Source organism: Salmo salar, chromosome 26 (assembly GCF_965601325.2).
Source record: "Salmo salar chromosome 26, fSalSal1, whole genome shotgun sequence".
NCBI lineage: Eukaryota > Metazoa > Chordata > Actinopteri > Salmoniformes > Salmonidae > Salmo > Salmo salar.
In genome coordinates, this window is record NC_138316.1 from 13,550,001 (window position 1) to 13,568,955 (window position 18,955).

An 18,955-nucleotide genomic window follows, 5' to 3' on the forward strand; every position below is an offset into this window, starting at 1 on the left:
CCCTCTTAGGCCTCACTCCTCCCTATCTGAGATATATACTACAGCCCTCATCCTCCACATACAACACCCGTTCTGCCAGTCACATTCTGTTAAAGGTCACCAAAGCACACACATCCCTGGGTCGCTCGTCTTTCCAGTTTGCTGCAGCTAGTGGCTGGAATGAGCTGCAACAAACACTCGAACCGGACAGTTTTATCTCCATCTCTTCATTCAAAGACTCAATCATGGACACTCTTACTGACAGTTGTGGCTGCTTTGCGTGATGTATTGTTGTCTCTACCTTCTTGCCCTTTGTGCTGTTGTCTGTGCCCAATAATGTTTGGACCCTCTTTTGTGCTGCTGCCATGTTGTGTTGCTACCATGTTGTTGTCATGTTGTGTTGCCACCATGCTGCGTTGTCATGTGTTGCTGCCATGCTTTGTCGTCTTAGGTTTCTCTTTATGTAGTGTTGTCTCTCGTCATGATGTGTTTTGTCCTATATTTGTATTTAATTTATTCATATGTTTAATCCCAGGCCCCGTGTAGCGTCACAAACAGGGGCAAAAGCAAAACGCATTCCAGTTGATCCTTATTAACCTCCAGAGCCTGAAAGTGTAAAAGCATTGACAAGATCTATCCCTCTGAATCTTTAGGTCTTTGACCACCTCCGCTTAACCTTCCTCACCATGGTAACAGCTTGAAGTGACATTTCCATAGTAACAAAGTGAAAAGAAGATTAAAAAAAAAAGATTGAAAAAAAGTGAGAAGTTCTTGTTTGCTCAGATAAGCTTGAGATTTGAACATAAAGGCCAAGTCCGTCTGAAATAAAGAATTAAATTCACACAGAAAACCACATAGGTAATTTCCCTTGGTATTTCCCTGGGCTCATGAATCATTTGCATTTTGGGATGAGGAAATTTGTACTCTAAATATTTCATGACACCCCCGACTGTTAAAATATTGATATTGGCAATAATGTGTATGTATATATTTGTTTGTGTGCGTGTTTCATCCAGTAAAAATGCAACAAATAGTTTACTTAAAGTGGATATGCTGCTTCATGATATGGAGTAGATTAGAACCCTGTGGTCGATCTAGAAATCAATTCTGGAAATGTTGTCCGGCCACCTTGTTTAGGACCTACTTCAACTTTAAAATTACAACTCATTTACTAGGACTGAGATTTTACTTCAACACCCAAGCCAACAAACTTCAGAACAAGGAGTAAAGATGAGACGTTCTAACTAGATGAGATGTTGGGAAACTCTGTGCTCTCTCTCTGTCTGGGAAATCCTATTAGATCAGAGCTGTTTGAAAATGTCATCCCCGAAGAGCACAGACAGTTACGTTTAGGGGCCTTTGAAGACAGACACCAACAATTCCTGGCACTGCAAAAGAGCAATGATGGAACTGGGAGTTTAAAAGACCGAATGAGAAAACTCACCAAAGTCGACGAAACAAGACTGGCCAACTTTCTTGACATTTTCTGGTATACTTCCTGGCTGGGTTTTGGTGAAGTTCCCATCCTGAAAGAAAAAGTAAAGTTCAGATTAAACGCAGAATGATTTTTCCTTTGAGATATACATAAACACAAGTTGCCAGAGTAGATACAGTAGGCTACTGTACATTTCAAAACTGAATGATTGAAAGGACAAATAGCATGGTCCTTTGACCAACCATTAGTCAGGGACTGCTTTAATTGTGTGGGCAGGCAGAGTAGGTGACAGGGGACACAGCGGGTGACAGGGGACCAGTAGAAAAGTGCAGCGAGGGCAACAGCAGGGAAGGAGCAGGCATGATCAGCCTGACGTTTGAATTGATTTCAGCTCAGTGGTGTGCTGAACTACAGGAGCTCCATGCAGTTAGCAGTCATGCTAAGAGTCAGCCAAAGGAACAGACAGTGCTTTGGTCTTGAATGCCAAGAGAGACAGAGAAAAAAAAACGCTCACACACATACAGACCCACATGTAACAAACGGCACAACGGCCATACTGCAGCCTACAATCCTAACAAAACAACCTCCAGTTGTCAGCTCACTGCCAACATCAGTTGTTAGCACAGCAGGCATCGAGAGATAATAAATAGTCTGCGAGAGATTACACATAGATTTAGTAGTGAGGAGACATGGGCTTCAGGGCTATTTTAGGATAATCTTAGAGATGGAGTTGTGTCAATGCCAATCTGTCAGCAGATTATTTCTAAGGTGATGGAGAGGGCCTTGAGCTCAATGGGAGTCATGGTCGTCACTGAATGAGTGTTTGTTGGAGAAATGAGCTCATGATCAGCTAGATACATTGGAGTCTGAAATTATTGACACCCTTGATAAAAAGAGGAGCAAAAATGACTGTTTAATTCAAATACTGAGCTACCCTGTATATTGTATGCAAAACAAATTGAGAAATTATATTATTTTATACTAATTCAATTGCTCAAAGGAAGAGATATTTTTAAACAAGTCATATTTTTTCTCTCTCTCAAAAAGATAAGTGTCGAAATTATTGGCACCCCATGTTTTCAATACTTTGTGCACCCTCCCCTTGCAATGATAATGGCACTGAGCTGTAATAAAAATAAAATAATAAAAAAGAGATTGGAGAACACTTTGGAAGGGATCTTAGACCATTGCACCATACCAAATATTTCACGATCATTGATATCCTTCGGTCTGTGCTTATAAACTCACTGCCCTCTTCAATTCAAACCACAGGTTTTCAACAGGTTCAAGTTCGGAGACTGAGATCAGTGTTTGTCTTATTATTATATACAGTATTTTTCTCTCATCTTTATAAAAGGGTACCAATAATTTCAGAGGTGACTATATGTGATACACTCTAATATAAATCTTGATGGCTGAGCTTTGAGATTCAAGCTGCAATCGTCTCTCTAGACAAATGGTTTCTGTTTACCGTATATAAATATGGCAGAAGTGTCAGTGCGTGTCTGTGTTCTTATTAGACTCTGGCCTCTTGGGGGACTGGTGTCCAGTGACCAACACAAGTGACATTCATGAACACAGAGCTCTCAGCGGACCCTGACGCAAGGCCCCAGAGAGCAGGAACACTCTCCTTTTACCACGTAGATACCCTCTGGCCTTTACACTCCAGCCAGAGGGAACACGCTGCACCCAAGAACCATGCAGTTAGCTACATATAGAAACACACTAGCAGGCTGGGATACACATGGCTCAGTTGTAGGTTCTGCCGGCTTCTTGCAACCCAAAGATATGCCCCATTACCTTAGAACAGGGGAGGGAAATTCCAGTCCTCGAGGGCCTGATTGGTGTCACAGTTTTGGCCCAGCCCCAGCTAACACACCTGACTCCAATAATCACCTAATCATGATCGTCAATTTAGAATGCAATTTGATTAATCAGCTGTGTTTGCTAGGGATGGAGAAAAAGTATGACATCAAATCAGGCCCTTGAGCACTGGAGTTGCCCACCCCTGCCTTAGAATGTGGGGTCCCAAAAAGAAAATGTCAAATACTTTTCTCAAACAGGAGTTGCTTTAGTTTTGAAACCATCATGTGAATGCAGCAGGACTTCCCTCCCTACTCCGTGACTCTACATGATGTGGCATAATGAATCGTGTATTTGGCACAAAAACAGAAAAGGGGGAGATATTGGGGGGCTGTAAAACTCTTCCTCTCTCCTTATCTCCTTCTCCCTTCTGGAGCAGCAGATGTGGCCCGGCCCGGTAGGAGAGCAGAGGCCTGCCGAGCGACCCATTAGTGATTTATGACATCTGAGAATAGTTTCAGCGAGAAGACAGAAAAAAACATCCCATTCGTTCACTGCTCTTCCTTTATGCTTGTGCTTATTTATTACCTGGCAGTCAGACAAAAAGTAAGCAGCTTTTCAGACTGCGCGAGCATGTGAGCGCCTCCCGCCGGTTTTGTCAAAGTTTGTGATCCCAGACCTGCCCATCCATCACGCCTCTCTCTCCGTCAGTCAGTACCCACCTACCAAGCAGCTACGGCATGGCAGGACGCACCGCTCCGCAGTGTGGCTCGACTGATTGGGTTTGTGCTACGTTACACGGTGATCATCTGATTGAGTCTGGGGTTGACTCATGGAGCACCTATGATGGTGTGTTTGGAGAACACAGACATCTGGATGGTTCTAAACACATGGCGATGCTCTGTCTGAGTGTGTTTTGATTGAGTGTGTCCATGTGCGTATGTGTGTGTGAATGTATGTGCATGTGTATGCGTGACTAAATCGTGGAGAACGGTCGCTGGACCAATTGCGAGCGTGCTTTAAAAACAAGAAGATCGAGTTGTGTGATTACCTTACGGTGCCTATCTGATTGGGAGTTTTAAAAATCGCACACAGAGGGGCTTCCCGAGTGGTGCAGCGTTCTAATGCACTGCATCGCCGTGCTAGAGGCGTCACTACAGACCCGGGTTTTGTTCCTGGGCTGTGTCACAACCGGACGTGATTGGGAGTCCCATAGAGCGGCGCACAATTGGCCCAGCGTCGTCCAGGTTAGGGGAGGGTTTGGCCAGAGGGGCTTTTACTTGGCTCATCACGCTCTAGCTACTCCTTGTGGTTGGCCACGCACCTGCAGGCTGACCCGGTTATCAGTTGAATGGCGTTTCCTCCGACACATTGGTGCGGCAGGCTTCCGGGTTAAGCGGGCGAGTGTTGAATCGCGGTTTGGCAGGTCATGTTCCGGAGGACGCATGACTCGACTTTCACCTGCCGAGCACTTTGGGGAGTTGCAGCGATGAGACAAGATTGAAATTGGGGAGAAAGAGGAGGTAAACCCCCCCCCCCCCCCAAAAAAAGATATATAAAAAAAATACGATACAGTCAGGAACGTATTAACCATCTCTAGAGTATAGTAGGGGTGATCTAAGTCTGTGTGATTGACTGGTGGTGGCCTACTGATTTGAGGCACGGTAGCGTTCGTGATTAAATCTGTTGTGTTGCCTTTCTGATTGAGTGAGGAGAGCTGATTGAAGTGTGAAGATGCGCAGACTACGGCAGCAGGTTCTGTTTACACAGAGCGCATTTGGTGTGTCTCTCATGCAACGATGCACTTTTCGAATTCACTTTACTGTGACTACTGAGAAAACTAATCAAAGTATCAAACAGCTAATGCTTTCCCTGCATGTTTGTTTAGCAGGAACGGCTCCTTCAGCTGGTGAATTGACAGATCATATCAGGTATTAAAGTAAATGGGTTGTCCACGGCTTGGCATTAGCCAATGAAAAGCATCCCCTCTGCCTTTGTATTCTCCAGAAACAAAGGCTGTTCTTGCATAATCAGAGAGAAGAGCAGAAAGATTCCCAGGGAGTCTTCGGAAAGAAAAAAGTAATTAAAATGAAGTGTTGAAATGGGCGAAAGCACTGGCCCGTGACCTGCGGCTGTTAAACGAAAGCCCACCCAGTAAAAGGTGGCAGCCAGGGATTACTGGGGTCTTACACAGAGGAAACCAGGAAATGAGTCCCTGGTTGTGTCTGTCACAGAGTGTGTGTGCGTGTGTTACGTCGGTGAATTAAATCATGGACACACTTCAACAACTTTATTGCCACCAATCACTGGTGCATTCTATCATCAACCCCAAAACCAAACTCCTCTTCCTCCCAAAATAAGTCATAGAAACAAAAAGAAGAACACCAACAGGAACGGGTAAACTGGCTGGATGAATCAGATGGGATTAACGATTGGTGAACACATCCCTGCTTTTAATCACCAACCCAAGTATTCCCTGCTGTACTGTCTGTCTTTTGCTGGTGCACTGTCCCTTACAGGCTGAGGCAAAGCAGCACGGCCCGTGGAGATTACGGCCATAAAAATAGATTATTAAAGCACTGTCAGATTGGTTCCCTCCAGCTCAAAGACAGACCAGTGGCAGCATTGGAGAGGTCAAACTCAGCAAGAGGTGAACAGTGTCCATCTACAGTACTACACCAAAGAAAGTCTATTTTTCTCCCCTGCCCCCCATTTTCATCCATTTTGCCCGCCTTCCTCAGTCACATTTTTCATATCCCTGCAACCTCAACCCTTCCCTCCCCCTCTCTTCTTCACAACAGGCGGGTGCCCCGCTTGTGCTTTGTGAGCCTCCGCATCCTGAATTTGAAATACCCCGAAAAAACCTGAACTGACTGTACCAGTGCACTTGCAGAATGAAAACTACCACAACAGCGGAAGGGCAGAATAAAATATCTCTGAATGACTGTGCTGTGAGAGAAACAACTACATTTACATGTGTCATTCAGAAGACCCTCTTATACCGAGCGACTTTAAGAAGCAATTATGATTAAGTGCCTTGCTCAAGGGCACATCGGCATATTTTTTACCTAGTCTGCTTGGGGATTTGAACCAGCGGCCTTTCGGTTACTGGCCCAATGCTAGGCTACCTGCCGCCCCAACTAAAAACTCTACCCATGTTTTCACTGAGTAGAGGTTGTCAATTGTAGACAGAGTCAACATAAAAGACAAATGTGATTGTGTCGTACCTTATTAATCCACGTCTCGAAGCCAAGACCATTGTCATCTTGGGTTGTGAGGAACAAATCTGAAAATAGAAAGAGAAAATATGCTATTATTCACCATTTCCCTAGCAGAACCGAAGAAATCAAGAGACAAATGGAACCGTCTGAGGCATACAGTGATTTTCACAGAGGTGTACAATAGAGAACAGAAGCCAACAGTATAGATACAGAAGCTATAGCAACCCTTGACTGTGCAGTAAAAAAAGTTAAGTAGATTTGCTTGTGGAGCCGGAATGGCTGATGGGAGCAGCGCGAGTCCGCTTGATGTACAAGTACACCCCCTGGAGAGGACGCTAGTCTATCATAGGGCCTTACCCCCAATCTATCTCCTTATTGCTGAGTGCCAAGCAGAGACAGATCAGGTCACATTTTTACAGTATATGGTATGACTCAGCCGGGGATCAAACTCCCAAACTTCCAATCTCAGGTCGGACACTCACACTAATCACAAGGCCACTGAATTAGTTGGTTTCTGACTGTGCAGTGCTGTTCATCAAATTGATTATTCTCTACTGTGTTCAGCTAGTCTGTTTCTCCTGCATTGTACTGTCCAATCACACTTCAGTTCACAGTGTGAGAGTAGTCGGCCCAATGGCAAGAGAGAGAGAAGATAGGAACATGATGAAAAGTGAAGTGTTTTCTTTTCTTACATAATATACAGTACCAGTCAAAAGTTTGGACATACCTACTCATTCAAGGGTTTTTCTTTCTTTTTATTATTTTCTACATTGTAGAATAATAGTGAAGACATCAAAACTATGAAATAACAGATATGGAATCATGTAGTAACCAAAAAAAGTGTTAAACAAATCTAAATATATTTTATTTTTGAGAATCTTTAAAGTAGCCACCCTTTGCCTTGTTGACAGCTTTGCACACTTGGCATTCTCTCAACCAGCTTCATGAGGTAGTCACCTGGAATGCATTTCAATTAACAGGTGTGCCTTGTTAAAAGGTCATTTGTGGAATTTATTTCCTTCTTAATGTGTATTATGACAAGAACTACTCAATTAAGCAAAGAGAAATGACAGTCCATCATTACTTTAAGACATGAAGGTCAGTCAATCCGGAATATTTCAAGAACTTTTAAAGTTTCTTCAAGTGCAGTCACAAAAACCATCAAGCGCTATGATGAAACTGGCTCATGAGGACCACCACAGGAAAGGAAGCCCTAGAGTTACCTCTGCTGCAGATTATACATTCATTAGAGTTACCAGCCTCAGATATTCCAGTCCAAATAAATGCTTCACAAAGTTCAAGTAACAGACACATCTCAACATCAACTGTTCAGAGGAGAATGAGTGAATCAGGCCTTCATAGTCGAATTTCTGCAAAGAAACCACTACTAAAGGCAAACAACAAAAAGAAGAGACTTGCTTTGGCCAAGAAACACGAGCAATGGACATTAGACTGGTCTAAATTTGAGATTTTTGATTCCAACCACCGTGTCTTTGTGAGACGCAGAGTAGCTGAACGGATGATCTCCGCACGTGTGGTTCCCACCGTGAAGCATGGTGGTGTGATGGTGCTTTGCTGGTGACACTGTCAGGGATTTATTTAGAATTCAAAGCACACTTAACCAGCATGGCTACCACAGCCTTCTGCAGCGATACGTCATCCCATCTGGTTTGCGCTCAACAGGACAATGACCCAACACGCTATTTGACCAAGAAGGAGAGTGATGGAGTGCTGCATCAGATGACCTGGCCTCCACAAATCATCCGACCTCAACCAAATTGAGATGGTTTGGGATGAGTTGGACCACAGAGTGAAGGAAAAGCAGCCAACAAGTGCTCAGCATGTGTGGGAACTCCTTCAAGACTGTTGGAAAAGCATTCCAGGTGAAGCTGGTTGAGCAAATGCCAAGAGTGTGCAAAGCTGTCATCAAGGCAAAGGGTGGCTACTTTGAAGAATCCGATATGTAAAGCTTATTAAAGAGCAGTGTTACTATCAAGAGCAGTGTGCGGGTTTCTTCTTTTTTCTCATTTTATTCAACTTTTACCATGCACCTGCAAAAAAGATCAGATGCGTTTGTGCCTTTAGAATTTAGAATTACTTTGAAGAATCTAAAACGTATAACATATTTTTATTTGTTTAACACTTTTTTGGTTACTACATGATTTCATATGTGTCATTTAATAGTTTTGATGTCTTCACTATTATTCTTCAATGTAGAAAATAGTAAAAATAAAGAAAAACCCTAGCATGAGTAGGTGTCCAAACTTTTCACTGGTACTGTACATATTTCAGTGCTTTTCTTTTGACATCCGCTCCGCAGCAATTATTCTTAATTTGTCTCTCAATTTAATTCTAAATGATGCTGCACTTTTAGAAGCAACCTCCAGTCTGCAGAAAAGCTATTTGTGCATTAACTAATGGTAGTGATTAGCCCTTGGGCTCCCTGTTAAACTCAGGGCTGGGGGAACTCAGCAACAACACTAAGAAAGAAGGAAAAAGGATGGAACAACTTAGCTGGGATCCCTATCCCTACAGTTATTAATTAATCTATTGTGAGATATCACATGCAAGACAAAATACTAAATTAAAATTCTCAACGCGTCTAACATTATCAGGGTGGCAGGAAAAATGCCTGCAGGGTCCAATGTGTCTTCTCCATATAGAAATACACTAGTCATAATAAGTGAAAAGCACTTATATTCTGTGCACTGTAAAAGACAGCATGATAATTTGGATGGTGTCTTCCAATTTCAGTGAGATATTAAACAGATTTTTGGAGTAGAGTGCTGTCCTTTACTCTTAAGTCAATATTCCTATTCCACTCATGCAGTGTCTGCTTCATACCGCCCATGGAAATCCAACATCTAACTGTGATAAGTCTAAGTGTGGCAAAATGGAATGCACACAAAGAAAATTCCACACAACACATGGGCCTTTAATCTGCCTTCATGCAGGCAGATGCCCTTTTCATGGAAGGGAGCAATAATCTCACCCACAGAGAAGTTGCTTTGATCAATGGTCTCACTGTGGGCAGTAGATACAGAGAGGAGTGGGGTGGAGAGGTTATCCATACAGATAGATAGAGACCTTTGGAGAGAGACACTACTATACATTTCATAGTGTGCTGCTGAAGGAACCGCTGAGTTTAGCTGCATTCTCACTTTCCATGAGTCTCTCTCTCACTCCATCTGTGATCTTCAGACTTGTGATCCATGTGGAGTGTGTAGCCTCCTGCAGTCTGCTGATGAGGAGTAAACAGGTTCAGTAATCAGGCTATAAAGGAAGCTCTCCCCAACTAGCAGTGGGTGTCTATCTGCCTGTCTGATTAGAGGGGGCATGGACGAGGCAGGGGAGCTCTCCACATCACTGAGAAATCCTGTAAACACTTACATTCCCCACGGGCCACTCCTCCTACTCCTCTCCATCCTCCTCCTCCTCTCCCTGCTTCACAGTAACGGACCTACCATTGTATTTTATAGTGGCTCTATAAAAGACCTCTGCCCAGTAAAATAAAAACGGCTGTATAAACTTCTTCCGTCACTTGGTTTTACACAGTTGTACACTTTTTACAATGGCACCACTATTTGAGTAAAATGGATATCAGGAAAACCCAGTAGTAGTCAATATAACACAATATAAATGGAATGTGCTCCCACCCATCCAGGACATCTACTAGAAACAGTGCCGGGGTAAGGCCTGCAGCATTTTCAAAAACCCCACACACCCCAGCCATAAGCTGTTCATTCCCTTACCGTGGGGGAGACATGCTCTGATACTGAGGTCAGAACAGTTTGTATCTACAAGACATCAGACTGCTGAACACTTGAACTGGTCTGCCCACCTGCTCTGATATTCCACATCTTAGCGCCACACACACACACACAACTACTGCTATCAGACTCTTACTATGATTGCTAAATACTGCACAATTGAAAATACTTGCCTCTCCCCAAGTGTAAATATTGGACTATAAATATTGCCTTCCTGTATTATACTTATGCTAAAATGTTTATTTTATTCTACTGAGCCATTTACTTTATGTTCCTATTCTTATCTTTTATTATATTTTATTGTTGTTATTTATTTGTCGAGAAGGAACCTGCAAGTAAGCATTTCATTAGACGGTGTGTACCATGTGTATCCCGTACATACAACTAATAAAACAAAAATGTGGTTGTGGCAAGAACGCCAGTGGAACACAAATTGTAGATAATATCATGACAGGATTTTATGAATTCCATTACGCATGGAAAAGTACTGATGAACATAAAATACATGTCATGGTAAAATATTCCAATGTATTTATATCAACGTGACAGGATTTGGAACTTGCGCTCATCTTCTTTCTGTGTTATGACAGTTGTGAAAGCTTGGGTTAATTGAAAGTCCGTGAAGACGGCAGTAGTTACTGTTCACCTCTACACAGTGATAACAAGAGTTTACTATGTGGCTTCTCTTCACCTTTTTCATGACATATATTAAAAATAGGCCTATCCTATTCATTACAAGTCTCTATAGACAGACAGGTTGCCTCCCTTAATGTATCAAATTTCCTGTCGACAAGTCTGTACGGACACAACGTCAGTTTGGCATAGAGGAACTACGACACTGCCGACGTCACGGCCTTATCCACTTGTTGCTCACATCCCCCAGACACACAATAGTAGCTAGCAAGATGGGAATAACGGAGGTTACTTTTAATGAGTGCATTTCTCAAGTGGCTAGTTTGCGTCAACTACCTTCACTAAAACCACTGCTTTATACCGGCAAACGTTGGTATCGAATCGCAACGTTTCGGCATGCCTCGTGATTTGTCTGTCTAAGGAGGACCCTGCCCTGATTTCCCCCCCCCCCTTTCGATGTTACCAAGAGTCCGTCATTCATCCCAGACCCTAATCACTGCTGTTGCCTAGGGTCTGGGTTCCCGAGAATAATTCATTAGGGAAAGACATTCATCATGACCTTAAAATACAAAACTAATTACAAAAAGGTGCATACACTTGCAGGTTGATATACAGTACCAGAAAATGGATAGACTTCGAAACCGATTCGTTCATTTTCAACCCGTGACTCCAATGAATACATAATTCAGGTATGAGTAAAGGCTCTGGGCTCTAAGTGATATATCATAGTCTAGTTGCAGGATTGCAACCACAAAACTAATTAAAGAAACAAACAGTCTTAATTATTAAAAGGTGCCCTAAGTAGAAATCGCTCCGGCATTTCCTAGTTGCTAAAATTCTAATAGTTTTGCTAAATTCAGTTTGTCACAAAACAAGCAAGTATAGTGTAGAGAATCATTGTACAATTTAAACTGCTGTGAAATATATTTTCCATAACCAAAAATATTTTATTTTCATCTGGTTTACAAAACCGAAAGTAATAGATGCAAAAACGAAACTTAAGAACGGGAAGCATAGAAATAGCACATAAAACAGATCTACCGTTTCTTAATACCTGTGTTCAATGAGAATGAAAGATCTATAACTTACATTTCTACGTGAATTTGGTCGCCGCCAAAAAAGTAACATATTGCAGCTTTAAAATAGAGAACAGATTGTTTAATTACACCAAGACTAACAAGCCGTGGCATTGGAGTAAAAATCAGATGCATCTGTGGATGAAAACCTACAAAGCAGAAAATCCCAACAAAGCGATTTCGAACATCTTAATTCCAAAGTGTTCATCTTTAAATCAGTTGATTGTTTCTCCCACCTCCTCTCTTAGATTATGGGTGATTATGTTCGATTCAGTTACTATTCTCCTCCTAAGAATATATATATATTTTTTTGTTGTTGAAGAAAACACACAAGACCATGAATATATTTACAGATGAGGTAGGCTAATTGTTACTTGCAGGATAACCATAGTCGATTTGAGCCAGCCATTACAGATCCGATGACTGGGTATCTGTTTACCTCTCCTTATCATGGAACCTGATGTAGCCCATTCAATCAGCTCAAATCAAGTGTCCTTTCAGTCTTATTGCCTCCTTAATTGAATAATCAGGAGTGTCACTGATAATAATATGGAGTGACATAAAAAAAAGGAAGAGTGATTGTTGATCATGTTCCAGAGCCCCAGATTAAATTAGATTCAAATTATAGAGAAATTATTTATATAGTCTTGATTAACAGTGTTCATTTCACACTCTCATTTTAGACCACTTGTACATGTGGACCAATCCAGCATTTCACACAGCGCCTTTTCATTGGCTGCCGGAGATTTCCCAGCATGCACTGCGAAAGCCTCTGTGCTCTATTTCGTGGTTGCTTGGCATACTACCTCTCCATTATGGCATGCATATTTCAAAGAACTCCAGGATTAAAATATTAACGAGCACATTTTAGATTATACCTTTAGGGGAAACATGCCATAAAAAGTTGTTGTTCTATTCATGCCCTGACAGACTTCACACATACAGGTCTACATAGAAACTGCAATGCAGCAGCTAAACATGACATGTTATGGGAATTACTTGATTGATTAGTGTCTATGGAACTGAGAAATTAATCATGAAAGGACTATGCAAACAGTTTGGAGAAAGGCGCAAAGCATGATCCCAAACGGAGTAACAAAACATACATTTACAACAACAAAAAATGTGTATCCATCTGGCTTGCTGTGTTACACACATATTATCTATCTAATACAGATTACAATGAGGAACATACAAAAAGCTAAGGGAGAGAGCTCATGTTTGAGAAGTGGAAACATTATCCCGCAGCTTTGTTAGAAATATTCAATTAAGTCTAATGAGTGTTGAATCGAGAGCACTGTGTGGAGTTCCATCCCCCACATCCATACTCTCAGTGTTAGGAATACCTGGCCCTATGATGGGTTTGCAAACTCTTCCTCGTGCTCTGCTTTGGAGCAGATTTTTCCCTGAGGCATCATGAACACATGTTGGGAAACAGGGAGACCCACAGAAAGGGAGTGGGGTGCTCTAGGGAAGAGGAGACAACTCTGGAGAAATCCCTCGTCTTCTCCAATACTCTATATACACTGACCTTCCCTGTTGCCCATCTTTCTGAGTGGAGGAAGGAGACACAACAAAGTGACGAGTTCATTTCTCTGATACAGAGAGCTGGCGTACATTACAGCAACTACGGCAGACAAACAGCATGAGAAGAATAGTGGGCTGTAGACGGTCTTGAGAAGGAGAGTGGGAGATTCTAAAGCAAAGCAAATCAATGCTGTTGGTTTCTACATGTTGGGTAAGCAGATGACTCCGGAAAGAATCTCCAGATCCAATCTAGAAGGAATATAGCTTCTATCTAAAATCGATCCTCAATTTGACGTATTTTCAAGGAAAACACTAGGCCTATGTGTGTAGTTGGAGAGGGATGCTTTGGAGTTATTCATAACCTCTCAATCAGATTTGTTAAGGGGATTGGAAGCAATTTAAGGCATCTGCTGACGGTTTGACTTGGACTTTATTATAGCACTCAATTCCATTATACAGAACAGGAGCAGGGATACAGCTCCATAATATCCCTTCATCACATTACCTTGTGAATAAACAGAGCCACCGTTCTGATCTCTACCCAGGTGGAAGTGGGGCTTTGACACAGTGCATAATAGAGGGGGGCATTCTCTCCCTCCCCAACCACCTGCATCTCTCTCTTTCGCTCACTTCTTTTCTGCCTGAAATCCTTTCATTATTGCTGGGTACATCCTAGACGGGGACATTCAGCTAAGGATTGAGGATTACAGGTAAGGATAGTTCAATAGCTTGAGCTGCAAGACAGAAGAAAACATGTAAATAGTCTCGCTGTGAGCCGAGGTGGCTGTTATTGGGTTTTTATGTCAGTCGCAGACCGTCTGCCACTGCAGGTTGCAGCCTTTGGTAAGATACTCTTGCAGCTCTATGGTAGCATGAGAATATTTCTTGCTAAACACTAATCAATGCAATTCCAGATTAACCTCATGGTAAATTACCCCAGAGCTTTCAGAGTATGGCTGTTTCTGACTGAGGAGAATTTTCTCTGCAAACTAATTCTCTGAATCCATCAATTGATGTTACACCCAGAGTTGAAAAAAATGCACATGTTCATTCTCAAAGTTAAAGACTATTACTGCTGAGATTAACCAAATATATATACAAATACAGTTGAAGTCGGAAGTTTACATACACTTAAGTAGGAGTCATTAAAACTCGTTTTTCAACCACTCCACAAATGTCTTGTTAAACAAACTATAGTTTTGGCAAGTCGGTAAGGACATCTACTTTGTCATGACACAACACATTTTTCCAACAATTGTTTACAGACAGATATTTCACTGTATCACAATTCCAGTGGGTCAGAAGTTTAAATACACCAAGTTGACTGGGCCTTTAAACAGCTTGGAAAATTCCAGAAAATTATGCCATGGCTTTAGAAGCTTTTGTTAGGCTAATTGACATAATTTGAGTCAATTGGAGGTGTACCTGTGGATGTATTTCAAGGCCTTACCTTCAAACCCAGTGCCTCTTTGCTTGACATCATGGGAAAATCAAAAGAAAATCAGCCAAGACCTCAGAAAAAAATTGTAGACCTCCACAAATCTGGTTCATCCTTGGGAGTAATTTCCAAATGCCTGAAGGTACCATATTCTGTACAAACAATAGTACGCAAGTACAAACACCATGGGACCATGCAGCCGTCATACCGCTCAGGAAGGAGATGCGTTTTGTCTCCTAGAGATGAACGTACTTTGGTGCGAAAAGTGCAAATCAATCCCAGAACAACAGCAAAGGACCTTGTGAAGATGCTGGAGGAAACGGGTACACAAGTATCTATATCCACAGTAAAACGAGTCCTTTATCGACATAACCTGAAAGGCTGCTCAGCAAGGAAGAAGCCACTGCTCCAAAACCGCCATTAAAAAAAACAGACTACGGTTTGCAACTGCACATGGGGATAAAGATCGTACTTTTTGGAAAAATGCCCTCTGGTCTGATGAAACAAAAATAGAACTGTTTGGCCATAATGACCATCGTTATGTTCGGAGGAAAAAGGGGGAGGCTTGCAAGCCGAAAGAACACCATCCCAACCGTGAAGCACGGGGGTGGCAGCATCATGTTGTGGGGGTGCTTTGCTGCAGGAGGGACTGATGCACTTCACAAAATAGATGGCATCATGAGGAAGGGAAATGATGTGGATATATTGAAGCAACATATCAAGACATCAGTCAGGAAGCTAAAGCTTGGTCGCAAATGGGTCTTCCAAATGGACAATGACCCCAAGCATACTTCCAAAGTTGTGGCAAAATGGCTTAAGGTCAACCAAGTCAAGGTATTGGAGTGGCCATCACAAAGCCCTGACCTCAATCCTATAGAACATTTGTGGGCAGAACTGAAAAAGCGTGTGCGAGCAAGGAGGCCTACAAACCTGACACAGTTACACCAGCTCTGTCTGGAGGAATGGGACAAAATTCACCCAACTTATTGTGGGGAGCTTGTGGAAGGCTACCCAAAGCGTTTGACTCAAGTTAAACAATTGAAAGGCAATGCTACCAAATACTAATTGAGTGTATGTAAACTTCTGACCCACTGGGAATGTGATGAATGAAAGAAAAGCTGAAATAAATCAATCATTCTCTCTACTATTATTCTGACATTTCATATTCTTAAAATAAAGTGGTGATCCTAACTGACCTAAAACAGGGAATTTTTACTAGGGTGAAATGTCAGGAATTGTGAAAAACGGAGTTTAAATGTATTTGGCTAAGGTTCATGTAAACTTCCGACTTTAACTGTATGTATGTATGTATGTATGTATGTATGTATGTATGTATGTATGTATGTATGTATGTATGTATGTATGTATATATATATATATATTTTTTAAAATACGAAAACGTGGTAATTAACTACAATGACCATAATCAATTGCGCGATGGTTTAAACTTGTCCGGTCTGTGTGGAGCAGACACAGAGACTGAGAGAAGAGAGACGTGCGATCAAGAGGGATAGAAAGCAGTTGCTTCGCGAGCCTGAAAATACATGATCTAAGTCAGGGATGTCAAACTCATTCCACAGAGGGCCGAGTGTCTGCGGCTTTTTGATTTTTCCATTCAATTAAAGACCTAGACAACCAGGTGAGGGGAGTTCCTTACTAATCAGTGACCTTAATTCATCAATCAAGTACAAGGTTTGAGCAAAAACCCGCAGACACTCGGCCCTCCATGGAATACGTGAACTATCGTGGGGCAGCACGTAGCCTAGTGGTTAGAGCATTGGGCCAGTACCCGAAAGGTTGCTAGATCAAATCCCGGGCTGACAAAGTAAAAATCTGTCATTCTGCCCCTGAACAAGGCAGTTAACCCACGGTTCCTAGGCCGTCATTGTAAATACAAATTTGTTCTTAACTGACTTGCCTAGTTAAATAAAGGTTAAATTAAATAAATAAAAATACTTTGAAGAACTACTTAAATTGTGATTTTGTCAGACAGTATAGGCTACAGATGTAAAGAGATGATGACTTGGAATGAAATGATAAAGTCTTCAAGTAAAGTAATGTGAATAAATGTTGATAAGGAGTAATGGGCAGTCACTAACACCAAGGGACTTTTATTAACGGTTTAATTCAGTGTTGTTAGAGCATTCAACACACATAACGCATAGTGCATATAATGTCTAAACAAAATATCCCAACGGAAATGGAAAACCGTGATTATTTTTTAAATAATCGAACGGAAACCGAACCGACCTCAAAAAGCACTAATCACTCAGCACTAACGTCAAGAAAGCACTCCTACTAGGATATCATATAGTCAACACAGAGCAGCAGCAGAGTCATGTCAGCAGGCCAAATGATGAGTTTGGGACTAACTAAATGAAACATGAAATCTCCTCCTCCTTCCATTCTCCCACTATGATGATTAAAGAGCAATATAAATCTCTGGGTCAGCCACTAAGGACTGGTAATTGGAGAGAGATTCTGTTGGGAGAAAATGAAGAGCTAACAAACAAACAGCAGCTGATGACAAATGGAGGTGAGCAGATTTGTAGCTAATTATAGTGCATCCACAGCTCTCTCTCTCTCTCACAAGTTTCAGACAATGCTCACACTGTATGTGGGATGCTCAGCCATCCCTACTGTCTCCAGCATGTGCTACAGTAGGCTGGCGTTGACCCCCTCTCTCACACAAGCCATGGGGTTCAGCAAGGTGCAGGGCTGTTAATGAGCAGTCTTGGTGGCTTTTCTCTCCCACCATTGTTCATTTATTCGAAAAGGGTGCTTTGTATTTGGAGTCAGAGGAAGGCTGTCTCCTGGGAGGTTTCCTCCATGCCAGACAGAACACATTCACACTGAGAACAGGGCTATGACCTAACGAGGAGGAGTCAAACAGCTAACAGTTGTCAAACAAAAAGATGTCAAATTAACCAGGGCTTTGTTGTGAAATATTTTCTTTGTTTTTCCAATGGGAAAAAAATACAGTTAATGGGTTGTCTTGACGAAGATAGTTACATGAATGGTGCATAAGGTAAGGTATGAGAACAATAATAGGGTGTATGAAAACAAAGTGCATAATAGTCAGTAATAACCAATCTACAAGATTATCACAGCATCCCATTTCAGAATGATGCAACTGTTAAAGTTGCATCAACAGGCCAACTGCATTTAGAGCTAGTTAAACCATATTAATGCAAATCAACAGTAAGGCTTCTCTACCCTACCTGCTTTTAACCAGTGGTTACTGCCTAAAGCTCAGAGCCTCCTCAGCCTCTGTGCCAGCAATGCTGTAAACCAAACATGACATTCCTCTGCATTAGTGTCCTATGAATCCAGACACCTCCCAAGCCCCACCTGTCTGCAGTTATCACTGCTGTGCCCACTCCCATTAGCTGAGATGGGAGAGGGTTGCTTTTAGGCTGCCCCTCTCCACGGGCTTTAATGCCCCTGAGCAGCATATTTGTTAGACTGTTACTCAGCAAACAAGCTGTGACTCCAATTCCCTGCTCAGTGACAGACGGAGGGGAACAGAGAGGGGGGGGGGGGGGGGAGAGCGCTTCACCCCTCAGGCCGGAGAGGAGATGGGATCACGCAGGGCCAAGTGAGTTGGATCTCATTTCTCTGTCCAGGGGTTGGGGGCCAGATGTCCATTTCTGAACGAGTGAAGACTCAGAAGGGAAATATGGGTTGAATTAGGCAGCCCACAATGAGGCAAAAATTAAGTCAGAATTGTGTTTGTGTGCGGGTGCTAAGTATTCAGAGCACTGAGATAGGCCTTTCTGTTCTCATCTGTTTGTCAATTGTGTTTTCATGCATTCTCTTCTCTTACAATGACGGCTAGGCTGTCACTGTAGATAAGAATTTGTTCTTAACTGACTTGCCTACTTATAGAAAGGTTAAATAAAAAAAGTTTGAAATGTTGACCTCCCTACCCCAGTCCACGTTTCTGCTGTTGCACGGGAGGAAGAAACCTTTGACATTACAAAAGGAAATGTCATGTCAGTCAGTCATCAGTGAAATGGATACAACAACCACCAGACATAGGGAGCCTTCCAGTGTGAGAGCACGGGAGATAA

The 18,955-nt window shown here is 42.2% G+C and overlaps 1 protein-coding gene across 1 annotated transcript in view; it reads right to left on the minus strand.

The window, feature by feature from the left end:
- Window positions 1-18,955, minus strand: part of LOC106587292 (T-cell immunomodulatory protein) — a 45,145-nt gene that overhangs the window by 15,838 nt on the left and 10,352 nt on the right. The window contains exons 7-8 of the mRNA XM_082969419.1: window positions 6,445-6,503; window positions 1,424-1,505 (exon numbers count right to left, since the gene is read on the minus strand). Of these exons, the coding sequence (XP_082825545.1) occupies window positions 1,424-1,505; window positions 6,445-6,503 (141 nt within the window). The remainder of the gene's footprint in view (window positions 1-1,423; window positions 1,506-6,444; window positions 6,504-18,955) is intronic.